The 18,353-nt window shown below is 41.4% G+C and overlaps 1 protein-coding gene and 1 pseudogene across 1 annotated transcript in view; both read left to right on the top strand.

Annotated features, from left to right (window-relative positions):
- Window positions 1–3,400, top strand: part of LOC149319279 (acetylserotonin O-methyltransferase-like) — a 13,480-nt gene extending 10,080 nt beyond the window's left edge. Inside the window, exons 7-8 of the mRNA XM_089508015.1 lie at window positions 584–706; window positions 2,654–3,400. Coding sequence (XP_089364141.1) covers window positions 584–706; window positions 2,654–2,862 — 332 coding nt within the window. The 3' untranslated portion in view covers window positions 2,863–3,400. The remainder of the gene's footprint in view (window positions 1–583; window positions 707–2,653) is intronic.
- LOC149319278 (acetylserotonin O-methyltransferase-like) lies at window positions 2,967–18,353 on the top strand (annotated as a pseudogene).

The following is an 18,353-nucleotide window of genomic DNA, read 5'->3' as shown; positions in this document are numbered from 1 at the left end:
CTAAATTAGTCTAAAATAACCTGCTGACCTCAGCACAGGGGAACACAGTGCCCTTTCAACAATGGTAAAGTAAAATTCTGCTCTCAAACCAGCATGCTTCTGTACATGGAATGTCATTAGGACTTTTGTCCTTTCCTACAGGCAATAAATCTTCTTGGTTTAAACAATATCTGTGACTATCTGTAGATTTAAGCAGCAACAGATTGAAATGAAGAAACTTCTCTTTAAACCTGGATTGATTACAGCCAGGCCGAGAAACTATACCAGGGCAGTAGAGAAAGTTGTGGTGAGGAGGCCTGGACACCAGGTGAACATTCTTCCTGTTTCAGCAGATATAATGCATGCCTGTTACCCAGGACTTGCCACTATAGGTCTTCAGCTGCCCTAGGGCTGTTTCTCAGCCTGGCTACTGTCGAGTGCAAGTAATTTAAAGTTTTAAATGTTGACTTGAGCATCCTCACTTTTTGGTATCCTCAGAGAATCCTGGAATCAACCCCGCACTGATACTGAGAACACATTGTATTGCTAAATAAAAAAGCATATTACAAAAGGTAGAAATAATTTGTCTCTTCCTATATGACAGGTGATTTTTTTAATGATCCAGTCCCTGAAGCTGATCTGTATATATTGGCTAGAGTTCTCCATGACTGGGATGATGCGAAGTGTTTGACTCTACTAACTAAACTACACAAGGCCTGTAAACCTGGTATGTGTTCTTAGATAGTATAAGATGAGGACAAGGCTTCTCTTTGCAGACTCTGATGAAGAAGTGAGCACTCCTCACTCCTTGTCTGATAGACAAGGTCTTGCTATATGCATTGTCTTTAATTTGTTTGCTAGAGTCCTCGTTTCTCAAATGTTGAGAAACAGCATGCTGTCCAGACTGCTATCCACAGCAATTAGCAGCAATAATCTAGGGTTTGAAGTATGATTCTTTCCCAGCCTTATATGGAGGGAACAGAGGTTCAACATTGGGCGTTTTCCATTCCAAGCATGAGCTCTACAACTGAGCTACTCTATTCCCCCCCCCCTTGAAATCTTCTTTGAGTTCTCTAAAATCATCCTTCATTATTCCAATGTCTTCCAAGTATCATGTGAATGCAACATTCTCAGGCCTATTATCTGCAGAGCGTCATTAACCCATATTAACCCCAGAAGCAGCAATTAATGAGCCATATTGGGTAAAAAGTTTTCAACATCTAATCTGAGGTGGGATCAAATTATTCTGTTATGACAATCAATTAAAGTAGGTATGGGCAAAGTGCATTACTCCATATGCAGTAGTCATACCTTCTGTCATCCTTCATGAGCACAGCTAATGGTGAAGAATGATGGAGTTGCAGTCAAACAGCATCTGGGCTTGGGTAACTATCAGAGTGTGTATAAGACTCTGCATTGTAAGAATTTTGTTCCTAAGTGGTTATCAGAGCCATCATGTCTTATAGGCAATCCTGGGCCCTTTCCCAGATATTTAGAACCTGCACAGTGTGTGTGTGTGTGTGTGTGTGTGTGTGTGTGTGTGTGTGTGTGTATTTGCAAGAGTGGGAACATTCTATATGAGCTCTTGTAGAGGAGGGGTACACCTCCTGTAACTTTTTCCTCTATGCACTCCAAAGTTGGAGGGAAGCCACTAGTCTGGACTGCAGGGGAATAAACATCGCTAACTAGACACCGTGGGAAATGGCAGTCTCAGTATACAGTCAGCTCCCCACATTCACTGTTTCCCCTTTTGGGGATCTGATGATCTGTGGATTTGATTAGCATGTTCTTTAGAGATTCCTAAAGTCCTCCACCATGATTCTTTGGCCATCTTCCATCATAGAGCCATGCTGGAGGACCTAGAAATTCTTAAAGAATAAAATAGCATTTGTAGTTTTTATTTATATTCAACTATATTTGTGGTTTTCTACTTTTGTGAAGGGGGGTTGTGCCTGTGAATGTGGGGGGCTGACCATAGTTCCTTTGTATTCCCATCTCACTCTCCAAATGATCCCTCCAATGATCATGAGATCTCCCTGGGTAGAAATAGGAGGATTAAGATTTCCCATTTATATGTGCTGAGGTGTGTAATCATGTACATGGAGAGGTCAGTGTGAACCAAACACCTTGAGCATATCTTGAGTAGATATCTTCCAAACATTTCTTCTTTCTTTGTACACTGGCACACATTTCTCAAGTACTGTATATACTCGACTATAAGTCGACCACATGTATAAGTCGAGGGTATGTTTGGGGGGCAAAATTATGGATTTTGATATGACCTGTGGATAAGTCAAGGGTAAGACTTAGGGGAATATAGCAAAGGATCTAAAGAATGAAGCAAAGCAAAACCATGTCAAAGAATTTACAAAATTCCAGCATAACTCTTTGTGCTCAGTCTTAAGGCTGGATGGATGAGAGAGTAGAGGGAGTCAGTGCTTCCAGGACAGATTATACTTGCCTTTCACCAGGGGATGGTTTCTTCTTTTAAATAAGAGTTAAGGTACATTACTTACATTGACCCATGGATAAGTCGACTCAGGTTTTGGGGGTCAATTTTTTTAACCTAAATTTTTAGTCTTATACCTGAGTATATACAGTATTTTTCATGAGAGGGACTAATTCAAAATATTTGCAAAATTAGGTAATGCTATCTTCTTTTTCCAATTAACAGGTGGTGGTGTATTATTAGTGGAGACAGTTCTCAATGAAGACAGAAGTGGGCCTATAGAAGCCCACATCTACTCCATAAGGATGCTGCTTTATACTGAAGGAAAAGAACGGACCCTATCTGAGTATAGTGGCCTTCTTGGTGCAGCTGGTTTCAATGAGATTCAGTTCAAGAAAAGAAGATTCTTGGATGTTGTTTTTGGAAGAAAATAGTCTCTTCTTCATTTTTATTCCAGACCTTAGGGGTGGGAAAGTTTCAGCTCATTGGATGTTGTTGGATTCTGATTCCTATCAGACCCAGCCTATTTTACCATATGATGAGAGTAGAAGTTCAGTCAAAGATAAAGAAACCAGGTGAAGAAGAGAAAATGATGGGTAAAGGGGGAAGGAATAAGAAAAAAATAAGTGAGAGAAAAAGAGTAAGGGGGAAAAAAAGACATACAACTAATACACAGTAGGGATTTAACCCCCAATCCTGACTGAAATGAAAATAAAAATTAAGAGAAAAAAATATTATTCTACCAGTACAGACCTAAATAAGGTTATTTCTGGCTAGCTTTAACTGGCCCCTAACAGTTATTTCTGGCTAGCTCTAACTTTTTTTGGATGAACATATAAATCTTAGATGTATATATATAATTTTTATATCTATGGACCACATTCCCACCCACCCCAATATAGCTATATGAATATTGTCTCTAAAATTGTGAGCTCACTTTACCATGTACTCTTTTATGGGCTTATCTTCTGTCTCTAGTTTCAGAAAACATTTATACACTCTTTAAATCACATGATCATAATCTTTTGCTGTTGTTGTGTGCCTTCAAGTTGTTTCTGGCCTATGCTGAAATTTACATAACTCTAAATAAAACTTATTTTCTCTAACCTCTATAGCTGAGCTTCCCTTGTCTGTTGTTATGTTGTGTTTTGAATTATTGACTGTGGGCAGTAGTCAACATTGCATGAAAAGAATTCCATCCTCCAACCTCTGAGTATCATTTGTTCTTCACAAATTATTTATCAAGGATGTATAACCTAATTCATCTTCCAAGACAATTGTCAACACAAACTGATGTCTGTTGATACATAAGTAAGCATGACTTGGTAGAAACAGATTTACTGTAAGGAGGGCGTAAATACCTTCAAGGCACCAGATCCCATCTAATAATAGAAGCTAAGCAGGGTCAATCCCTCTTCATTCCCCATTAGCTTCTCTCTCAGACAATTACTCTAAATTTCAGCCCTTTGTAAGTCTTATGGGTGTGAGAAGAACCACATCTTCCTCTAAACTATGGTGTGAAATAGACTGCCCCTTTGTGCCAGTTTGTGGTGGCGTCAGAGCATGTCATTTAGACATTGCACATTCTGATGCCATTCCCAAGCCATCGTCACACTGCAAATTTGACCAAATGGCAGGCAGCTTTGCAGTGCTCTGGTGGCATGGTATTTATATGCCGCATGCCACAAATGCCACAGTACCATGCTCTGGTGGCATGGTATTTATACACCGCATGCTGCAAAGCCATTTTGCATTTTGCCACCTCTTTTGAGCCAGCAAAAAGCTGGATCAATGCTGCAGCATGCAGTTGCTACGGCCCCAGTCCAGCTTTCTCCAGGGCAGCTTGTAGTCACCTGTTCAGGGCCGTCTATTTCAGCCTTATCTCTCACTGGTCAAACCAATCCGGCCAGTAAAAGACAGCACATGCCTTTTGGCTGTTTGGAGAATCCAGCCTCATACACTCACAGGGACTGACTGACTGACTCTCTGACAGCAGCAGTGTAGAATGGAGCAAAGCAGGGTCACTATTTCCAAGTCTTTTTTTAAAATTCAACAGACTTGATGTTCTAGTACAGCTCATGTTTTAATGTGATTCCTATCTATCTGTATCTATCAAAATTACAACAATGTTAGTCCCAAGCCTGCACTTTGTCCAGATATTCTCAGTTCAGATCAGACTTGCAAAACCTAGTAGAGGCAAAAATTAGAATTAGGTTGACTTCTTCGGGCCACAGCAAGATCTGGAGGGGTGAGGGTGCCCTTGCAGCCCTGCATGGCAGCTACCTCACAGGACATGGAGGCTCTGGGGGAGTGAGGTGGTGCCCTCTGAATCTCCAGGATGTCCAGGCCTTGTTCAGATGGTTCCTAGGAGAAAATCATGCAGGTGGCCCCCTCCTCCTTCTGTCCATGTGGATGCAGGAAATAAAGAAATTTTAAGTTCCATTCACAAGACAAAAAGAGATGCATCTGTTGAGATCCAAGTTGCCTCACACCCACGGGATCCTTTGTTAGGGAGAGGACATTGAATTTCTAAAAAAGTCTTCTATGTCTTTGCATTAAGAAGCATTTTTTTAGGTTCTGTTTTGGTAAAACGTGTCACATGTAGTTCAAATGTTATAGAAATATGTTTCACCTTTGTTGGACATAGACATCTCAAATAGTCAAGTCCCAGTCCATTGTACCTCTCTTTAGATTTCCCCTAATGTGGCTAAAATGTAGTTTCTTCCATCAGAAAACATATCCAGGGATAGATGTGTTGGCCATGTGGCAAAGTAGTGATTTTTCTCAGTATATCGTCTAGTTTGACTCTCACTACACAGTGAAGTATGGTGCTTCACTTTTTCAAATTCTTTGAAACTCTTCTGTTTCCTTTTCCTTTTTAAGAAAGCTGACAGATTTTCATTTTACTTATGCTCTTTTCAAATTCCTATTTTGTACACATTTTGCCCACCTTCCTTTTGTACTTGAACATCACTATTGCTCATTTCCCAAAAATTAGTGAACTAGCTCTTTGTTCTTCTTTCCTTTCATATATTTCAGTTTAGATGGCAATTTTCTGGACAAATACAATTCACAACATTTGGCATCAAATAGTTAACCATTTTTAAAAGGTTATTGTGTTTCGCAATACAGACATTAAGCAAGCACAGCATAGCAATAAAATAAGAGGGTCTTTCTCGTGGAACCAAAGAGAGTTTTCTTCCTTGATACGTGACGAAACCACACAATCATCAGAGGAGGACTTCTGCCAGAAAATAGTGAAGAAGGATGGATTCTGCAGAAGAGACACTTAAAAATCTATTTCAACAACAACATGGATTTTTAATTTCAAAGGTAGGATCGGTGCAAATGTTGAAGCATTAATAACTATCAAAGCTTTAATTTTTCAATGAATGCATAGCATAAAAAAACCCTCTTGCTTCATTAAAAGTAACTGATATTGTTGGAAACCCACCTTGTTTTATTTATTTTTTTATTATGAAAACAAGTGAGGTGGGGATAAAGTTGATAGGAACACCACAAATAAAGAATTATTAAATTCTTTATAAAGATTTCATTAAATATGCATCTGAATATTTCATCTGAAGCCCACATATGTCTGGTGAACCTGACATTTTCCATCCTTATCTTAAGTGTTAGTTTTGACGACCTACTTGGGTAGGAATTGGAACAACAACTTAGTAGGAATTGGAACAACAACAATGATGTCTTTTTCAGTACTAGCTCACCTTCCAGTTCTAGAACATCAATAGCTACTACATTTACATGCCTTTAACCAAAGATGTACAATGTGGAACTGAGGGGGGGGGGGGGGCACATGTGCATTTAATGCCTTACCTGGGATCCCTTGATCTATTATCACTGCATTTCCACACACAGGTTTGCACTTCAACTGCTTCTGGGGCTGTGTTAGGGCTGGCAGGGGAGAAGGGCGAGAAAAGGATTTCTGCTGACTCCCTTCTCAGTAAAGAGCATCACCGAGATATGCAACATTTTGTGTCAAGCCCCACGCCTTGAAAGGAAATGTGTGTGTGTAGTTGTTGTTTGTCTTCACATTGTTTCTGACATAAGGTATCTTTAAAGCAAATCTATCATGGAGTTATCTTGGCAAGATTTGTTCAGAGTGGGGATGACAGCAGGTTGGTTGGCAGCAGGATTTGCCCAAGGTCAACCAGTGGGTTTCCATTGCTGAGCAGGGATTCAAACCCTGGTCTCCAAGAGTTCTAGTCCAACCCTCAGACTGACTTTCACGATGGACATACAGTATATATTTCTCAGATCAGTATCAGGCAGGCAACTCTAGGGGGTGAAAACTGGTGGGTTGGTGGGGATTTTACCTTTTGTATAGAGTGTTTGTTTCATTGTTTCTTCCTGGATTGTCCCCTGTTTTGCCCTTTGGCAAAAAGGGCATACACACACATACATTACTGAAAGGATTGTGTACCTCCACCTTGAGTAAATGAGAGTGTGATACAGTTTTTATAGCACCCATACCTCTCTCTTGATGTCCTCACCATTTCTTGCACTTGTGTGGGGATGGGAAAGGAGACATGGTCTGAAAGAACTGTCATGTATGGTAGCAATGTGTCTCTACGGATAGGTACATTGTGCAGTGGTAACTAAGTGGGGCACTTCAGACTAATATTACGCCTTGGGCCATTCTTCTTCCAGACTTTCATGAAAAGTTCAGTTAAAGTGCCTGAATATACCATGATTAAAATGTCTCCCTAGGCTGACAGGACAGTGAGAGAGAATAAGTATTAATTTGCTATAAATCTTGGACCCAGCAGAGGTTCAGAGGCCTGGAAGGAAGAAGTCTGGCTGGACTGAGTGAAGGAAGCACAAAATGGATGCTCAGAGTCAATCTGCTTTCTTCCCCCTCTCCTTTGTTTTCTACCTCTCTGTGTTTTGTCTATTCTGCCTGTGTAAGAAAAGAGGGAGACACAGAAAAACATGCAAATATGCACATTCATTCCCAGTGTTTTATGACTATTCTACTCTAACCACTATTTCGTGAATAGCCATGTCTATTATGGCAGCCATTTTCATGTACTCTAACATTTAACAGAAAGAGTGTGGTCAAGATGGTAAAAAGTATTAATGAAGAAGAATGCATAAGCTAGGAGAGGCTCAGCAGTTGCTCAGCAGTAGCTACAGGGCTCCAAATGATGTTGTCCACCAGAGGCAACTCTCCCTTGTTTTCCTACCATCCCTTGAAACATTTCACAAATGAAAACTGGGGCATGTAAAGACAAGCAAATATCAGAGCATGGTCAAGATGGGAAAAGTTACTAATGAGGAGTAAGAGACAAGCTAGGAGATGATGGAGCAGATGGCTTTTTGTCTGAGTCTACTGGGAAGGGCATGGTTTTGCTTCTTCCTCTCCTCATCCCCCACCCCCCAAGTTAGTGCAAATACTTTGAACTCACTTTGAAATAAGCTGAAGATAAAAAGTGAAAGAGGAGAAGGAAACTGGGGCATTTTCAAAGCAGCTTTAAAAGTGAAACAGATTAAAGAGCTTATTGCATGAACTTTAAAACTGGCTCAAACCTCCCGGACTGCAACCAGGTCATGGGATGGAGGTGGGGATCATCACATGCTAAATCACTGCCTAATCGCCGGCTGCCATCAACCTGAGTCCAAGCCGGGTCCCAGCCGTGCTCTGCTAGCACTTTTTTGAAGTCGGAAGCTTTCCCACTTCTAAAAAATGTTGGCAGAGTGCAGCTAGGGCCCAGGCTGATGGCAGCCAGCAATTAGGTGGCAATTCAGCAGTCGGGGAGGCTTGAGGTGGTTTTAACGTTCATACAATAAACCCCTAACAGGCACTGTCCCTGCCGAATTGGGGCAGCCAAAGAATTGTACTCACTGGGTTTCTTTTTTTGTTTAATGTCAAATGAATCCAAAGGCACCCAAAATGTTCAGGATCTCATCTCTAAGTTATTGCCACAACCAAGAAATGAAAGCCACAGTGAGAACTAGCAGAATCCAAAGGTGCTTCTTTGGAAAAATATTGTGCTCGCTGCTCTCATCTCCCAAGTTGCCACAGCATTGGTGGCGGTGGCCCAAGTCTTCCACATTCCTCTTGCTACCACTGCTGCTAATGCTCAATTCTTTGGGCACTGCAGCCTCCCAACAGATGGACTATTAGCAGTAGTTCACTGTGGAAGAGCAGACTGGCTCCTTTCCCCATATGCCTTCCTGCGTGATGCCGAAGAGCTAGAGGAGGAGGAGCTGGCCGAATGAGGGAGGGAGAAGACTCCCTTTTCTGCCTCACCAGCAAAGCCACAAGACCCAGAATTCAACACCTTCTTCTGTCACCTCACAGCCTTTCTTGTTCTGATGGGACTGCTGGACACGTGGGAAAGGGAGGACACTCCCTTTCCTACCTGACCAGCAAAGCTACCAGACTTGGAAATTTAGCGCTCCTTCCTACTAGTGCACTTTGTTTCACACACACCCCATTGAGGTGTTACCCAGTGTGATCCACATACCCCGCACCCTCATAGTTATACCCTGTTTGCAATGGCATTTCATATTTGCAACAGCTTGAAGCTTGCTCTCACAATGACCTGCTTCTAATACAGGCATTCCACAACTATTTTCTTGTACTTGTGCACTAGGAATACTCCTGGGTGCTTACAGCATGTCTTTCTGTGCAGTTGTTAATGGGAACTTGGGGGAAGCAAATATAGGATTCTCAAATTATCAGGTGGAGCAGGGTGGTCTCACTGTTTGGATAGATGGGACACAGCCCATCTCAACCCCCAGACACTTCCCATTCAGCACAGGTGCAGAAGTTGTACTTAGGCCTTGAAAATGAAACAAATTAGGAAGGGGACAGAGCCCCTTGCCCTTTTCTAATGCCCCCTTTTTTACTCTGCCTGCATGTTTTATGTCTTGTACAACTTTGCATATTTTTTTTCAAGGAACTCATCTTCTGCCTTCAAGAGCTTTGCACAGACAGCCTTAAATTCAAGTAGATCTTCACATTTCATTTGGTATATTAACAAGTGGTTGACAGCAACTGCAGAGCTTTGATTAGGATCTTCCAGTACCTGCTTGATAAAGCAGTAGTTTTTATATAACAAAAATGTCTTCCTCAAAAGTGTTCATATTGCTAGTATTGTATTTGGCCATTTTTGCTTTGTTAATTCCTTAGAAATTTAAAAATGGGCCATAACAGCAGCAGCAACAACAGAGTTAACCTATATTACTGCTAAGTATCTGATCCCCCCCCCTCCGCTTGTTTGTTTCCAGATTATGTTTACTGCCTGTGAGTTGGGAGTATTTGATCTCCTTTTGGAGTCAGCAGACACTTTGACCTCTGCAGCTATCGCTGAACGCCTGAGCACCAACCACATGGGAATGGAGAGGCTGCTGGAGGCCTGTGTGGGTTTAAAGTTACTGAGAATGGAGAGGAAGAACAATGAAGGTAACCATATTAGAAGAAGTAAGGAACTTTGGTTGCCCCTTGATGGCAATACACTGTAGGGTTGCCAGTTCAGGATCTTCTCATGCCTCAAGGTTTCTGGGTCAAAACTTGCATCCTATTTAAGGCCCCCAGTTATGCATCAGGTATTAGACCACAGGTTGTCATTCAAGGACACTCATATACAGAAAGAGAACATATTTTCTCATTTGGAAATTAAGACTTAGCTAAAGGAGCTGTTCCCAGATTACGATGAAACTACAGTCGCCCCTCCTAACTTACAGATCTCAGATCCATGACCTTGATTATGCATGGAGGGGTGACATCCATTAAATCTCATGGTGCGTGTGCCTGGGGGCGCGCCCTATTCAATCATATGAGGCTTGAGCCTCCATTTTGTGTGTGTGCATGTGGGGGTGTTCCAGAACCAATCCTCCATGCAAACGGATGGCCAACTGTATAGGACTCTTCCTTCTCCTTTCCTTAGGGAGAGAGGATAAGGAACTTTTAAATCTAGCCTACTGGCTTCTAGCCAGAAGGTGGATGAAGAGTAGAGCCTGGGGCCCTCTGCCACAATGACTGGAAGGCAAGGAAACAACTGAGAAAGTAAATTATCAATACCCCTGGAGTGTGTTTGCAAGTTGCAGCAACCAGTCCATTAATCCTTACATATATCCTCTTGCCTAGAGCTGAGCAACCCAAAACTGAAGTATATGCACCCTTGTCTCTTGTCTGAAGATGACCATGAAAACTGGAGAGTCAGGAGCATACCTTTGTTGTTATGTGCCTTCAAGTCAAATCTGACTTATGACAAGCCCAAGGTGAACCTATAATGGGGTTTTCTTGGCAACATTTGTTCAGAGGGTTTGGCTTTGCCTTCCTCTGAGGATGAGTGGATGTTTTGTATGTTTGTCCACTTGTGGGTCTCTGTTATAGTACTGAGTAACTTTTTAAAACATACCAAATGGGCTTAATGTATTGGGGTGTGTGTGTGTGTGTGTGTGTGTGTGTGTGTGTGTAAAACCAGAATCCAAATAGCCCAGCAAACTTCCCATTAAGGATATTCCTAATTTACTTATTGCAAGGGGTATCCTATCTTTGCAGCTGTATGTCAGGCTTTGTATGCAGCCATTCTTTCTTCTAATCTTCTGTTCTGATTTTCATTTCCTAGTTCAGAGGAACAACAGCAAAGATTCTCCAGTGCCATGGAGGATGCTTGGAATCTTTATGGTGAGGAAGTAATATCTGCATTGGATCTTTCTTGTTTCCATGTTGTTTGTGATTTGGGGGGTAAGTAGCAGACATTCTTAGCTGCCTTTCTTTATTTGGCGTTTGAATCCCTATTGAGTTGAGAGATGACCTCTTAGGTTGCTTTTTATCCTTGTGATTCTTTGATAGTAAAAGTTGTAGTAACCCCACCTCCATACCATTGTACATTATATCATTACTTTAATACATAATATTTATTCAAGAGCCAGCATGGTGTAGGTTGGACTAGGACTCTGGAGACCAGTGTTTGTATCCCCACTCAGCTATGGAAATCCACTGCGTGATCTTGAGCAAATCATACTCTCTTGGTCTCAGAGGAAGACTTTCTGAGCAAATCTTGCTAAGAAACCCCTGTGGACGTTATCACATGGGACAAAATTTGAAGTTTAAAGTGGGGCCAATGCAGGGTCATCTAGGGCTTAGGAACAAACCCACAGCAGGCAATCGGAAGAGAATCCAGGGAGAATGTGAGGTCAATCAGAAAATAAGTAAATTCGCAGAACTACCGGATTTACGTTTCCATTTTGCTTGCGAATTGACTCCCTTCACATAATGCCAGCCATGTGGAAAGCAAGCCTCAGTTGACCCCAGGGTGTCTTGCTGTGCCAAAGAGGGAAAATGCTCTCATCCCTTAAAGGGATACACACATGCTCCCCTCTTTAGGCTCCCTGGGTGCTTTTCCTCCTCTAATTAAGGTCACAGCTGCTGGGAGAAGGCAGAGAGAGGACGTTTTGGAAGTCCTCCTGGACAGGAGGAAGAAGTGGAGGACATGCCCTTGAAAAGGAGGGCAAGGAATCAGGCAGGTTTATGGAACCAGCCTTCTTGCGTGTGTGTGCCTTTGTGTGTGGTTTTAGGAGTTTGCAAAGGGCAGCCTCATTCTGCCTTTCTCTGAAACACCTTTTGGGGCTACTGTGGCAAAGAGGATTTGAAATGACTTGAAGTCACACAAAAACAACATCCCATTGTTAAAGGGTTCTATCACTATAACTAGACTAGGAGATAGCTGGAAACTGTTCTAAAAGTAGGCAGTCATTTTGGAGACGAACACATGTCTCCTATCGCCTCACTTCATTCCATGGATATGGTGTCACCAAGGAGTTTCCATGTAAACCTCCATTTGAAGGATGAAGTCAAACTGAGGCCAATCAGAGTAAGCTCTGGAAGTATCTTGGGACTACTCTTAGCCTTCCAGAATCTAGGCATTTGTAAATCAGTTTTTTTTAAATACAGAAGGTGCCTCCTCCCTTGACAGTTGGCCCACCGTATTCTGCTTTCACATATTCAGCTATCCATGACTTGAAAATATTCATACATACACACACCAAAAATCCCAAAACACAAAGCTTGATTTTTCCATTTTATATAAGGGACACTGTTTTACTACACCACTGTATTTCATGAGCTGCTTTTTGCTGATGCTGCTGCCCTCGTTGCCCATACAGAAGCAGCTCTGCAGCGCCTCACATCTTGTTTTGCAACAGCTGCAGAGCTCTTTGGGCTGGAAGTCAGTCTGAAGAAAATGGAAATTCTCTACCAGCCGGCACCACAGGAAGAACACTACCATCCCCACATCACCGTAGGCACATCTGTGCTTAAGTCCGTCCAGCAGTTCACCTTCCTGGGAAGCATCATCTCCTCAGACACCAAGATTGATAAAGAGATTGATCACAGACTGGCAAAGGCATATAGCGCATTCGGAAGGCTTCACAAAAGAGTCTGGAGTAACAAACACTTGAGGCGAAGTACAAAAATCAGTGTGTATAGAGCCATTGTACTGTCTATTCTCCTCTATGAGTCTGAAACATTGGTCACCTATCACCAACACCTACGACTCCTTGAACGCTTTCATCAGCGCTGTTTACGCACAATTCTAAATATACACTGGACTGACTATGTGACAAATGTTGCTGTCCTTGAGCAAGTAGGGATTGAGGCCATGCTATTGAGGACGCAGCTGCGCTGGGCAGGACATGTTTCTAGGATGAAGGACCATCGCCTCCCCAAAATAGTACTCTATGGTGAACTCGCCACAAGTCAGCGTAAGAGGGGCGCCCAAAGAAGAGATACAAGGACTCCCTGAAACAACATCTCAGGCTTGGCCAGATAGAGCACCAACAGTGGTCCTCCCTGGCCTCACATCGGGATGCATGGAGACGCACTATCCATGACGCTGCAGCCTTCTTCAAAAGCTCATGCCGAACGAGCCTCGAAGAGAAACGACAACGCAGAAAGAACCGCAACCTGGAAACATCACCTGTTGTGGAAAACTGATAAAACACTGCAAGTTCTTCCACTTGACTCACAGCAAACCCGGTCTGACAGAATCAGAAAGGAGGGGACCAAAGATGAATTTGCAAAACACAGATTGTTTATTTTAGACAGCTGTCACTCTGGGAGGAATTCACATTCCAACAAAGATCCCAGAGCCCCGAATAAAGAAAAATGGCTCCTTTATATAGGATAGAAACAAAGAACTCTAGCTGGCATATCCCATTGGACATGGCAAAAGTTAAACATATAGGATTTTCGTACAATCAGGGTACAGATGCATGAATACATTAAAGGTACATTTTAGCCACATTCCATTAGCCTATTTGTCTTATCTGTCCTTGCCCCCCTTCTAGTCCTTGCGGAGATATCTCTTCTCCAGGATTCATGTCTCTCTGCTAACTTCAACTAACAACAATCTCCAGAACCTCGAGGTCAGAGCCTTAGGTCACTCTGAGCTCTTATGTCTTAAATCTTACTCTTTTGCCTGCATTCCTGGGCCTCTCAAATTCATTCCAATGTATGTACCTTTATTTCTACAAACTACATTTATATGCATACTAAATATGAAACTTTAAAAATCTTCTATCTCACACCCAAGGAGACTTTCTGCTGTGCTTTCTGCAACTGGACCTGTTTATCCCGAATTGGCCTTTTTAGTCACCAACGCGCTTGTACAAAACGCGGGATGAGTCCTTCCTGAATCTTCGGTCGCGAAGCAAAGCCAGAGAGAGAGAGAGAGAGTATGTTAAGGTACTTGTGTATCCATGGATTTTTGTATCTACAGAGAGGTCTTGGTAGCAAACTGTAGCAGATATTAAGGAGATGATCACATTGACATAAAATCTGACTGCTCCACAGTCAGATTGTGGGTTACTACTGGGTATTATCAGATGTAATTTGCCACCACTGCCACTGGGCGACTGCAACCCGGCTGCATCCTAGGTCCCAGGTGCACTTTGGAGGCCGCTTTTCTAAACTGGGAGCTTGCCGTTTTGGAAAAGTGACCTCCGAAGCATGCCTGCAACATGAGATGCAGCCAGTTTGCAATTGGCCAGTAACAGCAAATTACTTCTGATAATACCCAGTAGCAGCCAGCAACCCATAACCTGACTATATCCCGTTGGGGAGCAGTCGGATTTTATGTCAATGTGATCATCTCCTAAGAACGTACATTAGTTTGTATAGAATAAGTCCTGGACTGCATAGATTTTTGTCGTTCCAGGATTCACCTTGTTAGGGTTTCCTGACGATTAAGGAACACATTTTCCAACCATTTGTCAAATATTTTTATAATATTTTTCCATCTCTAATTCTGTCAAAGTTCCACAAACAGATAAGCCCAACCTGATATTAGCCAAGTGTGTTGAAATTCAGTAGTGACAGAATTTTGAAAGAAGGACTCTGCAATAAATTTCTCTAGCATGCCTAGAAGTAGCACAGCCATGTTCTTTCATGATTGTTAACTTCCTACAAGCTGACTACAATTTAAGGAAACCCTATGAATGAGAGATTAGCAAATCATCCTATCATCAACTCAGATGCAGGGCCATGGCTTCCTTCATTGAGTCTATCCATCTATAATACAATGTTTCTCTTTTCCTACTGCCTTCTATCTTAATGAGCATTATTGTCTATTCTGACTTCTTATATGTCCTTTTACCCTCTAATAATCTGTGGCTCTAGTCTTGAAATACATTAAAATTACTGAATAAAATTTCATACTTAAAATTTAGGAAGAAGTTCTAAAGACACAAAATAATTTTTGTTTGTTTGTTTGTTTGCTTTCCACTCTGTTCTTTTTAAAAAGGATGTAGTGATGCCTTTGTGAAAAAATATGTTTCATTGTACCCAAATTCTACTGTGACCATTTTTGACCTACCTGAAGTGGTGGAAAGAGCTAAGTGTTTTGTGTCCTCAGAGGATCACCGGATTACTTTTCAGGGTGGTAATTTATGGTTTCTGCTGTCATACCTAGATTTAAACTGTGGGTAATGATTTCCCTCTACAAGGCATGTATAAAAAGCAGCAGGGTTCAGCAGTGCATACTTTATAAATTTTGGAAGTAAAGAAGCATTGTATAGAGTGATCAGTGGAAAAGGAGGCAACTGGGAAATAGTTAAGACAAAATATGGTTTTCCTGTGGCAATGTAACTTTCTCTTTTCAGTACCATATATCCAGAGTACTCCTGTTCCTACTATAAGATCATATTATACTAGTCCCACTATACTCTACATAATACAAACCCTGTATATTCCTGCAGGTGTCACTTGCACAAGGCTTTCCATTAGTCCTAGTGAGGCAATTACCTCAGGCGGCAGTTACTTGGAGAAAGCATTTGGAGCTCTCTAACCAGTCCTCCCCTCAACTCTCTCCGCTGCTTGAGGACAGATCTATGTGTTCCTCAGCGCTTATACTGCAAACTAAAACTGGTCTAAAATAACCTGTGGACTTCAGGCACAGGGGAAGGAGAAGCACTTCAACACTGGTAAAATAAAAGTCTGCTCTCAAAACAGCATACTTCTATACTCTTATCTTTTGCTACAGGCAATAAACACTCTTGGTTTATAGTCTTAAATATAAATAATATTTTCAGAAGGTAGAAATAATTGTTTTATGTGCAAAATAATATTGTCAAGTAAACAGATATCTTCTTCATATATTACAGGTGATTTTTTTAATGATCCAGTTCCTGAAGCTGATCTTTATATCTTGGCTAGAATTCTTAATGCCTGGGATGATGAAAAGTGTTTGTCTCTGCTAACTAAACTACATAAGGCTTGTAAGCCTGGTACGTGTGCTTAGATAGGACAAGATGGGGACAAGACAGCTCTTTACAAACTTTGATGAACAAATGAACACTCCTAGGCTCACAATATACATTGTCTTTAATTTGCTTGCAGATGTTTCAGTTTCTCAAATGTTCAGAAACAGCATGCATTAAGATTCTGTCCAGACTGGTATCCACAGCAACTAGTGGCAATAATCCAGGTTTTGGGGCATGATTCTTTTCCAGCCTTAAGCTGCTACCACACTACAGATTTAATGTAATTTGACACCACTTTAACTGTCATAGCTCCATCCTATGGAATCCTGGGATTTGTAGTTTGTTGTTGTACCAGAGCTTTCTGACAGAGAAGATTGAATAGTTCACAAAATGAAATTTACAAATCTCAGAATTCCATAATATTGAGTCATGACAGTTACAGTGGTTTCAGACTGCATCAGTTCTGCTGTCTAAACTCTTCTATGGAGAGACCAGGGATCGTACCTGGGCCTTTTGCATTCCATACATGTGCTCTACCACTGAGCTATGCCATTCCCTCTAAAATCTTCGTCTTTATTATTCTTTGGAGGTATTCTTCATCTGTCCAGTGTGTTGCAAGTATCAAATAAATACACCATTATCTGCACAGGCTCATTAACCCATGAGCTGCTCTGCCTTAACATCAGCAGTTAAAGGGGTTATATTGGAAAGAAAGCTTTCATCATCTAATTTGGAGTGGGAATTAAATTATTCTGTTAAAAGAATTGATTAAAACAGAGATAGGCAAAGTGCTGTTCTCCATATATCATTGAACTGAATTTTCTTATCATTCCTCGTGGGCGCATCTAATGGAGAGGAATGTAGCAGTTCCAATCTAACAGTATGAGGGCCTGAGTAACTATCAGAGCCAGTATAAGATCCTGCAAGTGGTTATCAAACTCATTGTGTCTTATGGGCCATCTTGGGCCCTTTCCCAAACAACCTCTGGGGCTGTTCTATTCTTGGGAAGGTATTATTTTCATAAGCACATATCCTTTCTTAATATGCTTGAAATTTGGCCGGCATGTGGGTTTTTAGTAAATCTATGGAAATTATAGGATTTTAAAAATGAGATTGGGAACACTATGTATAAGATATTGCTATAGAGGAGGGGTATACAACTTGTGCCTGTGTGGGCCCCAAAGTTGGAGATAACCCGCTGGCCTGGGCTGCAGAGAAAAACCACTGCCTACTAGACACCATGGGAAATGGCAATCTCTAGTTCCTTGCAGTTCCCATCTCAAATTCCAAGTCACCCCCCACCCCAAATAATCATTACGTATATACTTGACTATAAGTCGACCTCATGTATAAGTCGAGGTCAGGTTCTGGAGGCAAAATTATGAATTTTGATATGACCCTTGGATAAGTCGAGGGTAAAACTTAGGGGCATGTAACAAAGGATCTAAATGATGAAGCAAAGGAAAACGATGCCAAAGAACCTGCAAAAATTATGGCAGGCATAACTGTTTAACTCATACTAAAGGCTGGATGGAAGAGAGAATAGAGGGAGGTTAGTGCTTCTAGGACAGATTATACTCTTGCTTTATACCAGGGGATCGTTAGCTTTTTAATAAGAGTTAAAGTATAATATTTACATTTGACCCATGGATAAGTCGACCTGGGATTTGTGGGTCAATTTTTTGACTAAAATTTCTAGACATATACATGAGTATATACAGTAGATCTCACTAGACTGAAATGGAAGAATTAAGCTTTCCCATTCATGTGTACTGAGGTGTGCATGTATATATGTAAAAGTAAGCGTGGGGCAAAAACCTTGTGCATCCCTCCAGTAAATATGTTCCAGTAAATATATCTTCTTTCTTTGTATGCTGGCACACATTTCCAAGTATTTCTCATGCAAAGGACCATGTTCAAAACTCTTAACAAAGGTACAGAAATAAGTAATTAAAATTTCTCTTTCCCAAATCAATTCACAGGTGGTGGTGTCTTTATAGTGGGCACAGTTCTCAATGAAGATAGAAGTGGGCCTTGGGAAGCCCACATCTACTCCATACTGATGCTGCTTCATGCTGAAGGAAAAGAACGGACCCCATATGAATACAATGCACTCCTTGGTGCAGCTGGCTTTAAGGACATGCAGTTCAAGAAAAGAAGAGTATTTGATGTTATTTTTGGAAGAAAATAA

Source organism: Sceloporus occidentalis, unplaced genomic scaffold, assembly GCF_023333645.1.
Source record: "Sceloporus occidentalis isolate IW3139 unplaced genomic scaffold, rSceOcc1.0.p SCAF_2, whole genome shotgun sequence".
In the NCBI taxonomy this organism is placed as follows: Eukaryota; Metazoa; Chordata; class Lepidosauria; order Squamata; family Phrynosomatidae; genus Sceloporus; species Sceloporus occidentalis.
This window is presented reverse-complemented; position numbering and strand designations above follow the sequence as displayed.